The 15751-nt window shown below is 26.4% G+C and overlaps 1 protein-coding gene across 1 annotated transcript in view; it reads left to right on the forward strand.

Annotated features, from left to right (window-relative positions):
- The first annotated feature begins 9970 nt into the window (after window positions 1-9970).
- The window catches only part of LOC111630688 (low-density lipoprotein receptor-related protein 1-like), a 138289-nt gene continuing 132508 nt past the window's right edge, over window positions 9971-15751 (forward strand). The window contains exon 1 of the mRNA XM_023374831.1: window positions 9971-10242. Within this exon, the coding sequence (XP_023230599.1) occupies window positions 10158-10242 (85 nt within the window). The 5' untranslated portion in view covers window positions 9971-10157. The remainder of the gene's footprint in view (window positions 10243-15751) is intronic.

Below are 15751 nucleotides of genomic sequence, written 5' to 3' on the forward strand. Positions count from 1 at the left end.
CTTTATTTTGAAATACATAATTGAAAGTTAAAATATTATTTGATTAATATTTATGAAAATGAAATCAAAATGATCTGTGATAATTTATATTGTCGGAATAAATTTTTATCTTTTGCGATGTATTAGAAGAGTTAATAATGCAGAATTTTATTTTTCGTTAAAATGTTTACAAAATCTTATGATGATGTCAGAAAATTTTTCATCATTTTACATTTCGATCAAATTCTTATAGTTTAACATTTTTATTACATACAAAGAATTTTTATTTAAAATTACTTTCCTTAATAAGTTGAAGTTAAGTAAAACATGAATTCAGAACGTAAAATGATTGGTTGTTTCAACATGTTAATGTGTCAAGGACACCTGATAAATTGGTTGGATGTGTCATGTTAATGTGTCATTTGATCTTCTATTAATTACCTTTAATTTGCTGCATATTAAGTCATTCTACAATTTTTAACAATAATTACTAGTAATTATCTATAAATTTGTTTCATAATTAAATGTTTTAGCGAAATTATACATAAAATATCTCAAGATATTAGCAGTTTTTAGTATAGAGCATGAAGTAATTACCATAATTAGTAAAATGTACAATATATATGTATAGATATGTATGTATGTGTTTTATTACTTAGAAATATAAATCCTCACACTTTACACATAATTAACATTATTTCTTCTTGTCCCATTTTATTGCTATTGGTGATGAAATGTTAATAAATTCTAATATCTGATGAAATTATATACAGATAAACATTTTTTTTGTTTTTTGCAAATGATTGAAATTAAAATTTTTTGACTTTATAAACATTGATTTATTCTTACATTAATAATAATGAATGCAATTACTATTATATAGTAATTCAGTTTTCTAAAAATACTTGATTTTTACATTATTTTTAAGAATCAATAAATTAAAATATTTTGTTTTAAATTTTTAACTTTTCCAATGATGCATAAACAAATAATTCTATTGCGATATTTATTAGTTGGCATAACTCACTATGTATAAAGAATGTTCACACGCCGGATTAATGTAAAATAATAATTCTAATTATCTTTCAATAATAATACTGTAGTAATAATTCATCATGACTTTATGCTGAATCATTTTGGCAATTGACATACGAATATAAAGAAGTTTAATATAGCCAAATATTTTAATATAATTTGATTATAATATATCAAACTGTTAAGGCTGTTTTGGGTTATAAGAATTCATTTGATTAATCAAATTTGTCTGATTGATTAATCAGATATCTTATAGACTGAAAATAACAAAAAATTAAGCTTATTGATTAAATAGTTTAGGTGAATTAGATTAGAATTTGGGAATAGTTTTGGTTCTTAAAATTGTAAATTTAATGTTTTTGATTCCATTTTTAAGATTTTATTATGATTCCAATATTTTCTTCTAGTTTACTTTTTCTCTCCTGTTATAATTAATATAAAATGCAATAAACATTGAATACTATAATTTAAAAGTGAAAGAAATTGGACCTCATGCCGATCAGTAGATCAATAGCAAGAAATGAGAAAATTATCATCCAGGTATTAAACAACGTACAAGTATCGCTGTAAACAACTAGTGCTTTTGACGAAACTATAGTTTATATAGTTTTGTCGAAAGCGCTAGTTGTTTATAGCAATACTTGTACGTTGTTTAATGCCTGGATGATAATTTTCTCGTCTTTTCAATACTGTAATGTTTCTGTAATTGAATATTATGTGTACATTTTTTTTAACATGTTGACAATGTACTCCATACATAATTTTCAACACTTTGATTTTATAATAATGCTAGTGCACTTAATATCAATATATATATATATATAATATCAATTATGAGTTTTTCATATTTTGAATAAATTACATGAAAATGATGATAAAAAAAAATTATATAAAATTGGTCATGAAGAGAACCATAAAACTAGTTAAAAACATCACTCCTTCAAGTTCTTCTAAATTATTTTTATAATTAGTAAGGTTTTGCTTTAAGCCATGGGTCACCAAACTAGGCCCTGCAAGGTCATTTTCATTCGGTCCATTGCCGCACTATGCCACAAATGAGCTAAAATATAATTTTTTATATGGAAATATCATAGATTGTAGATAAACTTACTATGTAAAAAATTAAAATAAGTGTAAGTAAAAATGCCAAAATTGGTCCAATCTGATTTTTTCATCTGACAGTAATATAATTTTTAGATAAATCAGTGAAATAAAAACTTTGGTGACTTTTTGTGACTTTGGATATCAGAGCGCTTTTTGTAATGAAGTTTCTAAGGAAAGCAATTACAAGTTTGCTGCAGCGATCGTATTTGTGTATTGGTAAATAAATGCTGGTTGTCTTTATTTTTTGTGTATTTAGTATGTTGTATTGAACAAAATGGTTATGCGGCCTGCGTTCGTCATTCTTTCACTTATCTGGCCTGCTGTGAAAAAAGTTCAGTGAACCCTGCTTTAAGCAATGATAAAAGTTATAAAAAAATTTCAACAAACATCAACATCTAAAATGTGATAGTGCCAAATTACTTGGCATTTAATTATTAATAGTAGCAGTAAAATAGCTCAATATAATCTAGTAATTATTTGGCTGTATAATTTTAATTCTTTTTTATTTTTTTGTATGCAAAATTTTTAAAAATCTTATTCTGGCTAAAAAATATTTATTATAAAAATGAGCAAATATTTATTGTGACATCATCACAATGCCAAGCTGTGATTTTTAATCATATTTTTAAATTTATTTAATTTAAAATATATACTCCCATCTTCAAATTAGTATTTCCCCTGTACATCATACTTTTCCTTTAGCAATTGAGTTGTACCAGTCATCTATCTGATTCCTTTCAGGGGAAATTTTTAAATTGAAATTTTGAGACTTCTGGTTTGAATTGAAAGTTTACATAGTATAGTTAATCAGGGCCTCTTATCCTTAAGCTTTCCACATCTGCTCTCGGCTTTCATCTATCTAACTTTGTTCTTGAGATTAAGGAAGGACAGATGGATGACAGTGGAAATTTATAGGTCTACAATTTTTTCAAATTGCAGCCTAATAAAATGACAATCTTATACAAGATACCTTTGGCTTTGTGTTTGTGATAAATACATAATGAAAACCGTACAATGAATGAAAAGTAAATTTTTGCTTTTTTCTCTTCATTCTTCTGACATGGTTGGTTGGTATTTGATACTGATTAAGGGAGATACTAGTTATAATATCTATGTTTTCCAAACAGTATGATGTTTAACAGTATATATGTAAGGACATCTGTTGCATTTGTAATGTGAGTGCTTTTGAAACAGTTGAAAAATTGTTATTAGTCATTTTCTAGTCTTTGCATTTGAGATGATTCTTGGTTTGGTTCTTACAGACAAATCAACATTAATAACAGAAACAAGACATTTGGAATGCACTCATCATCTTTTGATGAGTGCATTCCATATGTCTTTGATGATATACTAACTTGAGATCAAGAACTATCAAGAAAATAAACATTTTTAAGAGTAATATTCAGAAGTTTATCTGTAATGTTAAGAATATATATACTGTGTACATCAGTAACTATTTTACTATAGATATTGACACTTGATAGTGTCAGTTATATTCTTTATCATGAGTAAATGGTGCAATTATCCATAAGGGTAACTTTTCTATCTGTAAATGTATTCTTTGGCTGCTTGGAACTAAAAGTGTTTTTTTTCATTTATCTAGTCATACTTGGAATATTTTAAAATCAATCCTTGAATTCTTTTGTGCAGTTTAAAAACTGGCAAATAGCACCAAACTTTCTTTATAGTACCTTCTAAACAATTCTCCAGTAGCTTATTATCTTGATAACAACTAACAGTTTTGATTCTTCAGCTAGATTGTCTTCAGGTTGAACATGCTACGTTTTAAAAATGTTTCGTTAACCAAATGTGTATCTAGGTTAAATTTGCTATGTGACGTCATTTATGTTTGATTTGAAGACGAGCCAGTTGAAGGATTGAAAATGTTAGTCTTCATCAAGGTAATAAGCTACTGGAGAATTGTTTAGAAGATACTACAAACATGTTTCAGTGATGTATTTCCACTCCAGTATTAATAAGTATGAGTAAAAGTGGCAAATCTTTTAAATTAATATTCTTGAAGCATCAATGGTGCTTACTGTTTAATTACTTGTGATTTTCATTTTTCCTTTTGCTTTGAGACAAAACAAGACAGTGATTTGTTCTTTAGAATTTTTTAGATTATTGACCTTTCTGTCATAAAGTCTTGTTAGTAATTCTTTAAAGACAATTCTTGTTTCATTAACATTGTAAATATTGCCAAAAAAAAAAAAAACTTTTGNTTGTTATCCACATTTGATATCATCATTTATCACATACTTCCATGACACTCTTGTCTGTCGGCTACAACTGCCAAGAATTAACGCGATTGGCGAAGCGTAGTGACAGCGGGCCATTAGAGAGCAGGATCCTTGCCATAATGCGGTTTGCGCGCCAATTTTCGTACGTGCGTTAATCGAGCCGAATAGTTTGGCCGAATATTCGGCTATTCGGCCACGCTCTTGGCCGAATATTCGGTATTCGGCCTGAGGCCGAATATACTATTCGTTACATCACTAGTAAATAGTAATTGAATTTAAAAATAATAACATAATTAAAACTGGTCTTTACACTGAAACCAAATTAAAAATAAAATCAAAACTAATTAGAATGAAATCAGTTGAAAATTAAAACATGTTAAAACTGTTAAAAGTTGTTTTGAAATTTTAAAAATGTAAATCAAATAATTTTTAAATTTGTCATTCCTTAGTCTTACTTGGGTTTTTGATGGGGTGTGGAATTGTGTGTATGTGTGAAAACAATAGTTTTATTAACTAAACTGTACATTTATTGACCTGAATATTTATAACAATGAAACTGTAAAAACAAAAATTTGCTCAGGTTTGCAGGACAGATAAAATAGCTTTCTCATCCTGTTGAATAACTTTAGTGATCCAAATTTTGCAAAAGCATTACTGCTGCTCCAATCTATAGATCTAAGTTAATAGGTGGTAGTCCATCTAGTTCTAAGGAGTTTAAAAACTCCACTGGGTACATTTGGCAACACATTTATTTTTAGATGCTAATATTGCTCTCTCATATATCCATTTGTGGGTTCTGTAGTAAGTGTTATTAAATTAGTATCTGGATCTTCAGTGAATTTGTCATCATCAAGATGCAAAAGTTGTTTAGCAGAATTTTCTGTAGATCTGTCTCCTAATAGATAGACCTTCATATTCATTGAAAGAGAGAACTTTTTGATATAATTCTACATTGATGATGCATTTAGGCAGGCATTAAGTTACTTGGCAGGTATTGCCAGGACAATCAACAATTTATCAACAATCCAAAAATAATTAGAATTTATTTTTGCCAACAGATTGTACTACATGTAAAGGATGCAGAATCTATATACTTCCCCAATTTTTTCGGGATAATATATAGCTTAGGATCAATTCCAGGGTCTAAGTAATACTTGTACAAACTTTGGTCAAGACCTGTTTAAGAATGAAGATTTATATAAAGGACAAACACTGATGAACCAATAAGAATTGATTTACAGTATATATATATAGTATTGTATGAAGTTTATATACAGTAGATCAATAGATGGTATATAAACTTCAGAATTGAATTCTTATTTTATATATTATAAAATTATCAATAAAATTAATTGGTTATAAAATTATTTTTAAAGGATGTAAGGTTTAATAACCATAAAAATTAAAAACTTGGATAAACTATGAAGACAGAAACCACATTTTCTCTACAACTTTTTTCTAAATTTTGCCTTTGATTCAGTTTTAAGAATACTGCAGTAGATAATTACTTTCAACTCTAATTTCTTTTTATATCCAGAATTTTAAAGAAATTTTTTATAAACTTTTACAGTTAAATTGAATACTGTTTATTTTTATTGTGAATGACTCATTCATTCTGTGCACATGGATTGTATCAATGACTTATTCAGTTTTGTTTTTATTGTATTAGTACAGACAGAAAATTATTATTTTTCCTCTCTGATACTGTTTATCAATGTAATAATAATATAGAACTTTAAAACAATAAAATAATATATAGAAAAATAATTAAACATGCTGATTCGATACTTGCATTATTATTTTCAGGCAGAACTTTAAAACGTTACCTTGGAGATTAAATTTTGAAACCAGCATTAAAATTTCTGCATATTTAATTTGCTGCAAATAACATAAAAGTAAGTGTTATCAACAAAATATTCTTCTGTACAATAACTTATTATTTCGTTTATTATTGATAATATAGAATAATAGTATTTAATATAATAGAACTAAGATATTTTAATCTTTCATTTCTATTACATTTGGTTTTTGAAGTTATTCTGGAGGTTAAAAAGTGATAAGAGGAATAATGAATGTAATATAATTTGACTTTTAAATTTTACATTTTTTCACAGAATTGCCAGTGTTGCTGAAGTGTGTGTACATACCCTCTTCAGCAACACAAATACACCATTAATAAATCAAACATTTGAATTTTATATATATATCCTGATAATAAATTCAAATGGTTGATTTAAATTTAAATGATAATTCTAAAATATTTGATGAAAGTGATGTAAAATAGTTGCTTAATTACAATTTTAAGAAAAATAAAATACAATGATATTTTATATTCTCATCTATTATATTTATTTAAATAACTTTGTATATTCTGTCATATTGTTAGAATTTTCTCTTTACAAAAAAAAAACCAAAAAAGCTAAATCTTTGATAAACCACTGTTGCACAGTTTAAGATAATTTCATATGTAATTGGTATTTACATATCTATATCATTGTCAAATACACCAGGCAGTCAATCAATATTTGCCTATATATATGTAATCAAATGAACTAAGTGGCTATTATATCTTTTGGTAGTCTTAAAAAGTAAATAAAAGCAACAAATTATTACAAGATGTTACAAATAAAACCTAGGAATTTTTCTCCTATATTGCACAAAATAGGACATTCAAGACAACATATTAAATAGTTGGCTTTCCACTGACCTCTTCAGTAATGTATTGGAACATAATTTTATATCATTATGGTCAAAAGCTTCCCTACCCACACACTGTACATATTGTAAAGTTATTTTCTTCTGTGAGACTTTTTATATATGCAAGAAATAAATTTATTGGGGTAAAAAGAATTTAAATTAATTTTTCATGTATAACACCACTTTGATGCACTTATATTTTTTGGCCTAAAGAAACAAGTTTTTGTTTTTACCTCCAAAAATTGATACTTTTTAGTCATCGTTACATAGTATATTGTGCCTGTGATTCCAAATATGATTATAGTTTTGAGTTTTTAAGAGAGATTTAGTTGGAATAACCTTCAGTTTCCAAAATTATATCTTCATAAGGAGTATTGCAGTATCAGAGTGTAAGCTTGTATATCTAGCAGAAACAAGAGGTGAGTCACATTGCTATGTTTTGCCACAAATAAAACATATATGTTTTATAAATTAAATGCATAGATTAGGAAGAAAAACCTTTTTCAGTTCACACCTATAAGATATGACCAAGAATGTCAGGTATAAAATCCTTGTCTGATTTTTTTTGTTATTTTTTAAATGATATATCTAGAATATTTCCTCAAATAGTTATATTAATTATTAAATAACACTTCTAGCCCACAATGTAAATTGAGATTAAATTGATTAGCCCAATTAAATATGGCTGTAATAAATTGGAGGTCTTATCACATCAGGGAACAACTGGAACAAAGTATACTAAATTTTTTACAAAATAGCCTTTAAATATCCAAAATCAAGTTTTAGAATGTATTTTGGGTACAAAGACCCCTCATCAACCTATTAGTTATGTGCCGGATCGTTAAAAATGTATATCCTCGGATACAGATACGGATCATTAGTGTCTAGATCCACGGATACGGATCTCAACTTTTATACTCAGTCAGCGCGTGTGACCTTGGACCGATAGTTGATGCTTTGTGTTAGTAACGCGACGTGTTTTGACTTGCACTGCATGTGTTTTTGTTTATAGTTTAGTGTGACACAGGATAGCGTAGATTATGTTTGTATTTTTGGAGTGTTGAGTTAAAATAAAAACAACGTTGACAAAAAAGGAAATATTTTACGATAGTAAATGAATTCTGCATGATAAAATTTTTGCAATGTGAATGTGCAAAATATGTGATTTTAAGAAATAAGAAGTGATTTGAATTGAAGTTATTAGTATTTTATTGCTACCTATCTTTAAAATTTTATATAAGTAATGAAATTCATTAAGATAAAAGATCCGTTAAAGATCCGCTGAAACGTAACGGATACAAATACGGATCTTTTTTCCCTCGGATATCTACGGATACGGATATCCGGCACATCACTACAGCCTATATAGATTCATATAGTATAAAAGAAAATTCTATCAAGACCATCATAACGCAACTAGCAGTTCCATACTATTGATAAAATAATTTTCCCATATAAATAGTGTGCTGTTTATGTAATGTAAAATCAATAAATTAAAATATTCTAATTTAATGAATTAACATTTAAATATAAACTCTAATGTCTTAACCATATCCGAGGAATGAAAATGCGTTCTGCGTTGAGTATTCTAAAAATACTTGATTTTTACATTATTTTTAAGAATCAATAAATTAAAATATTTTGTTTTAAATTTTTAACTTTTCCAATGATGCATAAACAAATAATTCTATTGCGATATTTATTAGTCGGCATAACTCACTATGTATAAAGAATGTTCACACACCGGATTAATGTAAAATAATAATTCTAATTATCTTTCAATAATAATACTGTAGTAATAATTCATCATGACTTTATGCTGAATCATTTTGGCAATTGACATACGAATATAAAGAAGTTTAATATAGCCAAATATTTTAATATAATTTGATTATAATATATCAAACTGTTAAGGCTGTTTTGGGTTATAAGAATTCATTTGATTAATCAAATTTGTCTGATTGATTAATCAGATATCTTATAGACTGAAAATAACAAAAAATTAAGCTTATTGATTAAATAGTTTAGGTGAATTAGATTAGAATTTGGGAATAGTTTTGGTTCTTAAAATTGTAAATTTAATGTTTTTGATTCCATTTTTAAGATTTTATTATGATTCCAATATTTTCTTCTAGTTTACTTTTTCTCTCCTGTTATAATTAATATAAAATGCAATAAACATTGAATACTATAATTTAAAAGTGAAAGAAATTGGACCTCATGCCGATCAGTAGATCAATAGCAAGAAATGAGAAAATTATCATCCAGGTATTAAACAACGTACAAGTATCGCTGTAAACAACTAGTGCTTTTGACGAAACTATAGTTTATATAGTTTTGTCGAAAGCGCTAGTTGTTTATAGCAATACTTGTACGTTGTTTAATGCCTGGATGATAATTTTCTCGTCTTTTTAATACTGTAATGTTTCTGTAATTGAATATTATGTGTACATTTTTTTTAACATGTTGACAATGTACTCCATACACAATTTTCAACACTTTGATTTTATAATAATGCTAGTGCACTTAATATCAATATATATATNCGCCGCTATCTTGTAAGCGGCGCTCGACGTTCGACGTTCACGTTTGAGAGATGAAAACTTCGGCCGCAACCTCGCTAATAAATTTGACTATTTTTTAAATTATGCCAAACCTTTTTTAAACGTACCGATTTAATAAATAACGTAGAATTATCGAAATAAACCACGATATTTTATGAAAAAAAAAGATTTGCTGATTTTAATATTTAAAATTAATAAAGAGACAGAAACGATAAATAATTTATCTATATTACATTAAAGAAAAAAAAAAAAAGAAAATTGGAAGGAAATTATGCGAATTGATATGGCTACAACGAATTTCCGTATTATTGTTGCGCAAGCATAATAGACAAGTGTTCAAACACGGATCGTGATTGGCAAACATACACTGCAAAGTGAATGACGTCATCAATAAACAAGTATCTTTCAAGGTTAGGGTTAATCGAATGGTGTTGAAAAGTTTCCGATAGAAAGTCTGGTGTGGTCTCGATTATTGCAGAAGTATTTGTCAAGGAAAGTCTCGAAATGGTATCCACAGTGGCCACATAAGTAAACTGAAATGTACAAACTCCTATTCCTTTTCCTTCTTCTTTTCACATGTGGTGGATTGTTGAAGACCGAGAGTTCCACCGAATCTTCCAAAAGTAAGAGCCAAATTTATATATTATTCATTTAATATACATTAATAATTTACGCGTGCAAACATAATTACTATAAGGATGATCAGAAAAACTGATAGCTTTCTGTGTGACAAAAAATATTAAACTACTTAATTGATTCAACAAAGAAAAGATCATACCTTTGTATTAAATCGTTATAAATAATACACTGATTATACATGATTCAAACTAATCATATATCCAAATACAGTGTACAACACTCAAAGTTCAAAGCACAACGTTAACACTACATATACAGATCATTATCCTGGGCATGTTAAATAACATGCACAGGATAATGATCTGTAACTGTTGTTATGATGAGTAATAGATGTGTTTTCATATCAGCTGATGTTTGAAATTAGCTTGTTTGTATGTTAGTTCTGAAAACATTGTCTTTTGTTATTTATTTCGGGATGAGTTACAAATTAAACTTCCTTCGCACGTAAATTATCACTTGTTAAGTGCGTAAATTTAATTTAGAAATGTAGAGTAATTACGAAAAAATGTGATCGTAATTAAATTAACTTTCATTTTTTTCTTGCGTTACGTTCTTCCTAAGAAATGTTTCGTACCCTAAATATCAGTTATCCTAAGAAATATTTATTACATAAATAATTTAGACAACTCGAATGATAAACAGCTTGCTTTTGAGGCCAGATGTTTTTAGTGAATAAAAGATACGTCGTGATCTAAATCTATTGAGAATATTAAAGTATGTTTTTTGGCATTTGCTAAGATGTTATTTTGTTGTATTTATAAGTTAAAATACTTTAAATTTTTGATATATTTTGAAATATTTAAAGAGAGAGAAGAAAAAATTTTTATCTGCTATCTGATTGTTATTGATTTTGATGTGATTATGTTCAGTAAACATCTCAAAAATACTTTGGAATAGAAACTTGAAATATTATAGGATAGTTTTAAAAGATTAAAATATCCTTTGACATTCTGTGTTAAGTCAGATTAAGAATTTTAGAAATTTCTTTCCAAAAAATTATAAAAAAAGTAATTAACATATTTTTCTTTAAATGTAATATTCTAATTATAATTACTGAACAATTTAATCCAATTGTAAACAGTTTTTAAATAATTTCAACATTAATTGTTTATTTAAATGATTTTTAAAATTTGTTTGTAAAAAAAAAATCATTCACTACTTAATATAGTTATTGTTTTTAAGAAATTAACTTTTTACATTTTAAATTTGTGTATTATTATACAAATTAAAATGATTTTATTTACAGTACAGATATCAAAAGTAATTTTATATTCTAAATACAGTATAAGCAAATCGTATTCAAAATTTAAATATGATATGTAAAATTTGTAATTGTCATTCACAATGAAATGGTATACTTACTACATAAGTTACATAAAGTTTGTTATATTGGGAAAAGCTAAGGCTTGTTACATGCTAATTTTAGATAGAAAATAATTTTTTTAAGACAACAACACAACATTACATTAACGCGATAAATATAAACGAATACACAACCAACCTTCAACCGTACTAATCAGGCAGATTACAAGCAGCATAATTTTTAAATTTAATATTTGTTGTTTGTAATCTGCCCGATTCGTATGGTTGGTTGTGTGTTAATTTTATTACAATTGTTCTTCTTTATATTTAACATAATATATAATAAAGTTATGTAGATTATAAGAATCACTTTTAGTAATTATATTTAAAAATCATAAAATAAAATTTCATTTTTTATATCCTAATTTTTCCTACTGAAATGGTATAGTTGTTGTATTAATTATACTTTTATTTGATAGTTTTCATAAAACCTATAAAATAAAAAAAATATTTAGGCAAAACTTTCAATTTTTCTAAAGAATATTTTAAGAAATTTCAAAATTTTTGCCTGATATATTTTTTATTGTATTCCATTGAAAATCAGAAATCCCTTCTTCATTTTGAATTTAATATAAGTGAAAATTTTGTAAATAATTTCCAACTTTTTCTAATCACTATATATCAATTTATATATTGTATTTACATAGAATTAAATGAAGCTGTAGTTCTTTTTGAATGAATAGCTTCATTTAGGAAAAAACAAATATTTCACAAGTTAAACAGTCCTTCTATATTGATTTATATTATATGATGTGCGTATTGCATATTCCTACTTCTCATATTTTTCATAACTTCATTCTTTATAAGTAATTAAATTTTAATAAAAATTGGCACTTGAACAATACTTCTCTAATATTTTAGTTTACAAAATGGGAAACAAGCTCAAATACCAAATTCTAACTCAGTGTTAATTGTCACATAACCTTACTTTCAAATTCTGTACTAACTGAAATAAAATTCAATGAATCATTATGAAATTTAATTTAACTTTTATTGAATATTATTAATTATAAAATAAAGTAATAAAAAAAAATGATTTGCAAACTCAAATCATGATATATATATATATAAAAATGGACGTGTGTGTCCTTATATTTCACTTTTTAGCCAAAACTACACATTGCACATGAATGGTGTTTGTATGTGGTAGTAGCCCCAAGTCTCCATTCGTGCACTATGGTGGTTGCGTCTCGATAGCTATAAGGGTGCGGGAGATATGGGGTTGAAAGTGGTTGACTTTGAAGATGTGTAACAGTGTCAACGATGGAAGTGTTAACAATGGAAGTGTTAAGAATGGAAATGTTAACAATGGAAATGTTGAGTAACAAAGGAAGTGTTAATATAAAGCGGCATGCAAGATTTACAGGCGGTTTTTTTGCGTTTTTGCTGGTCCTTGCAGCTAGATTCTAGATTACTTAGAAAAACAGTCTTTTATATATAAAAAAAAACTATATTACATACAAATAAAAACCCAGCGAAGTGGGTCCTTGCAGCTAGTTTAATTTATAAAAAGAAAGTAAATATATTTTCCAATAAATTCATTGCTGTATTACTTTATTTTGAAATACATAATTGAAAGTTAAAATATTATTTGATTAATATTTATGAAAATGAAATCAAAATGATCTGTGATAATTTATATTGTCGGAATAAATTTTTATCTTTTGCGATGTATTAGAAGAGTTAATAATGCAGAATTTTATTTTTCGTTAAAATGTTTACAAAATCTTATGATGATGTCAGAAAATTTTTCATCATTTTACATTTCGATCAAATTCTTATAGTTTAACATTTTTATTACATACAAAGAATTTTTATTTAAAATTACTTTCCTTAATAAGTTGAAGTTAAGTAAAACATGAATTCAGAACGTAAAATGATTGGTTGTTTCAACATGTTAATGTGTCAAGGACACCTGATAAATTGGTTGGATGTGTCATGTTAATGTGTCATTTGATCTTCTATTAATTACCTTTAATTTGCTGCATATTAAGTCATTCTACAATTTTTAACAATAATTACTAGTAATTATCTATAAATTTGTTTCATAATTAAATGTTTTAGCGAAATTATACATAAAATATCTCAAGATATTAGCAGTTTTTAGTATAGAGCATGAAGTAATTACCATAATTAGTAAAATGTACAATATATATGTATAGATATGTATGTATGTGTTTTATTACTTAGAAATATAAATCCTCACACTTTACACATAATTAACATTATTTCTTCTTGTCCCATTTTATTGCTATTGGTGATGAAATGTTAATAAATTCTAATATCTGATGAAATTATATACAGATAAACATTTTTTTTGTTTTTTGCAAATGATTGAAATTAAAATTTTTTGACTTTATAAACATTGATTTATTCTTACATTAATAATAATGAATGCAATTACTATTATATAGTAATTCAGTTTTCTAAAAATACTTGATTTTTACATTATTTTTAAGAATCAATAAATTAAAATATTTTGTTTTAAATTTTTAACTTTTCCAATGATGCATAAACAAATAATTCTATTGCGATATTTATTAGTCGGCATAACTCACTATGTATAAAGAATGTTCACACACCGGATTAATGTAAAATAATAATTCTAATTATCTTTCAGTAATAATACTGTAGTAATAATTCATCATGACTTTATGCTGAATCATTTTGGCAATTGACATACGAATATAAAGAAGTTTAATATAGCCAAATATTTTAATATAATTTGATTATAATATATCAAACTGTTAAGGCTGTTTTGGGTTATAAGAATTCATTTGATTAATCAAATTTGTCTGATTGATTAATCAGATATCTTATAGACTGAAAATAACAAAAAATTAAGCTTATTGATTAAATAGTTTAGGTGAATTAGATTAGAATTTGGGAATAGTTTTGGTTCTTAAAATTGTAAATTTAATGTTTTTGATTCCATTTTTAAGATTTTATTATGATTCCAATATTTTCTTCTAGTTTACTTTTTCTCTCCTGTTATAATTAATATAAAATGCAATAAACATTGAATACTATAATTTAAAAGTGAAAGAAATTGGACCTCATGCCGATCAGTAGATCAATAGCAAGAAATGAGAAAATTATCATCCAGGTATTAAACAACGTACAAGTATCGCTGTAAACAACTAGTGCTTTTGACGAAACTATAGTTTATATAGTTTTGTCGAAAGCGCTAGTTGTTTATAGCAATACTTGTACGTTGTTTAATGCCTGGATGATAATTTTCTCGTCTTTTTAATACTGTAATGTTTCTGTAATTGAATATTATGTGTACATTTTTTTTAACATGTTGACAATGTACTCCATACACAATTTTCAACACTTTGATTTTATAATAATGCTAGTGCACTTAATATCAATATATATATATATAATATCAATTATGAGTTTTTCATATTTTGAATAAATTACATGAAAATGATGATAAAAAAAAATTATATAAAATTGGTCATGAAGAGAACCATAAAACTAGTTAAAAACATCACTCCTTCAAGTTCTTCTAAATTATTTTTATAATTAGTAAGGTTTTGCTTTAAGCCATGGGTCACCAAACTAGGCCCTGCAAGGTCATTTTCATCCGGTCCATTGCCGCACTATGCCACAAATGAGCTAAAATATAATTTTTTATATGGAAATATCATAGATTGTAGATAAACTTACTATGTAAAAAATTAAAATAAGTGTAAGTAAAAATGCCAAAATTGGTCCAATCTGATTTTTTCATCTGACAGTAATATAATTTTTAGATAAATCAGTGAAATAAAAACTTTGGTGACTTTTTGTGACTTTGGATATCAGAGCGCTTTTTGTAATGAAGTTTCTAAGGAAAGCAATTACAAGTTTGCTGCAGCGATCGTATTTGTGTATTGGTAAATAAATGCTGATTGTCTTTATTTTTTGTGTATTTAGTATGTTGTATTGAACAAAATGGTTATGCGGCCTGCGTTCGTCATTCTTTCACTTATCTGGCCTGCTGTGAAAAAAGTTCAGTGAACCCTGCTTTAAGCAATGATAAAAGTTATAAAAAAATTTCAACAAACATCAACATCTAAAATGTGATAGTGCCAAATTACTTGGCATTTAATTATTAATAGTAGCAGTAAAATAGCTCAATAT

The sequence above is a fragment of the Centruroides sculpturatus genome, unplaced genomic scaffold, assembly GCF_000671375.1.
Source record: "Centruroides sculpturatus isolate CEXI.00-Female unplaced genomic scaffold, Cexi_2.0 scaffold20, whole genome shotgun sequence".
NCBI classification, from domain to species: domain Eukaryota; kingdom Metazoa; phylum Arthropoda; class Arachnida; order Scorpiones; family Buthidae; genus Centruroides; species Centruroides sculpturatus.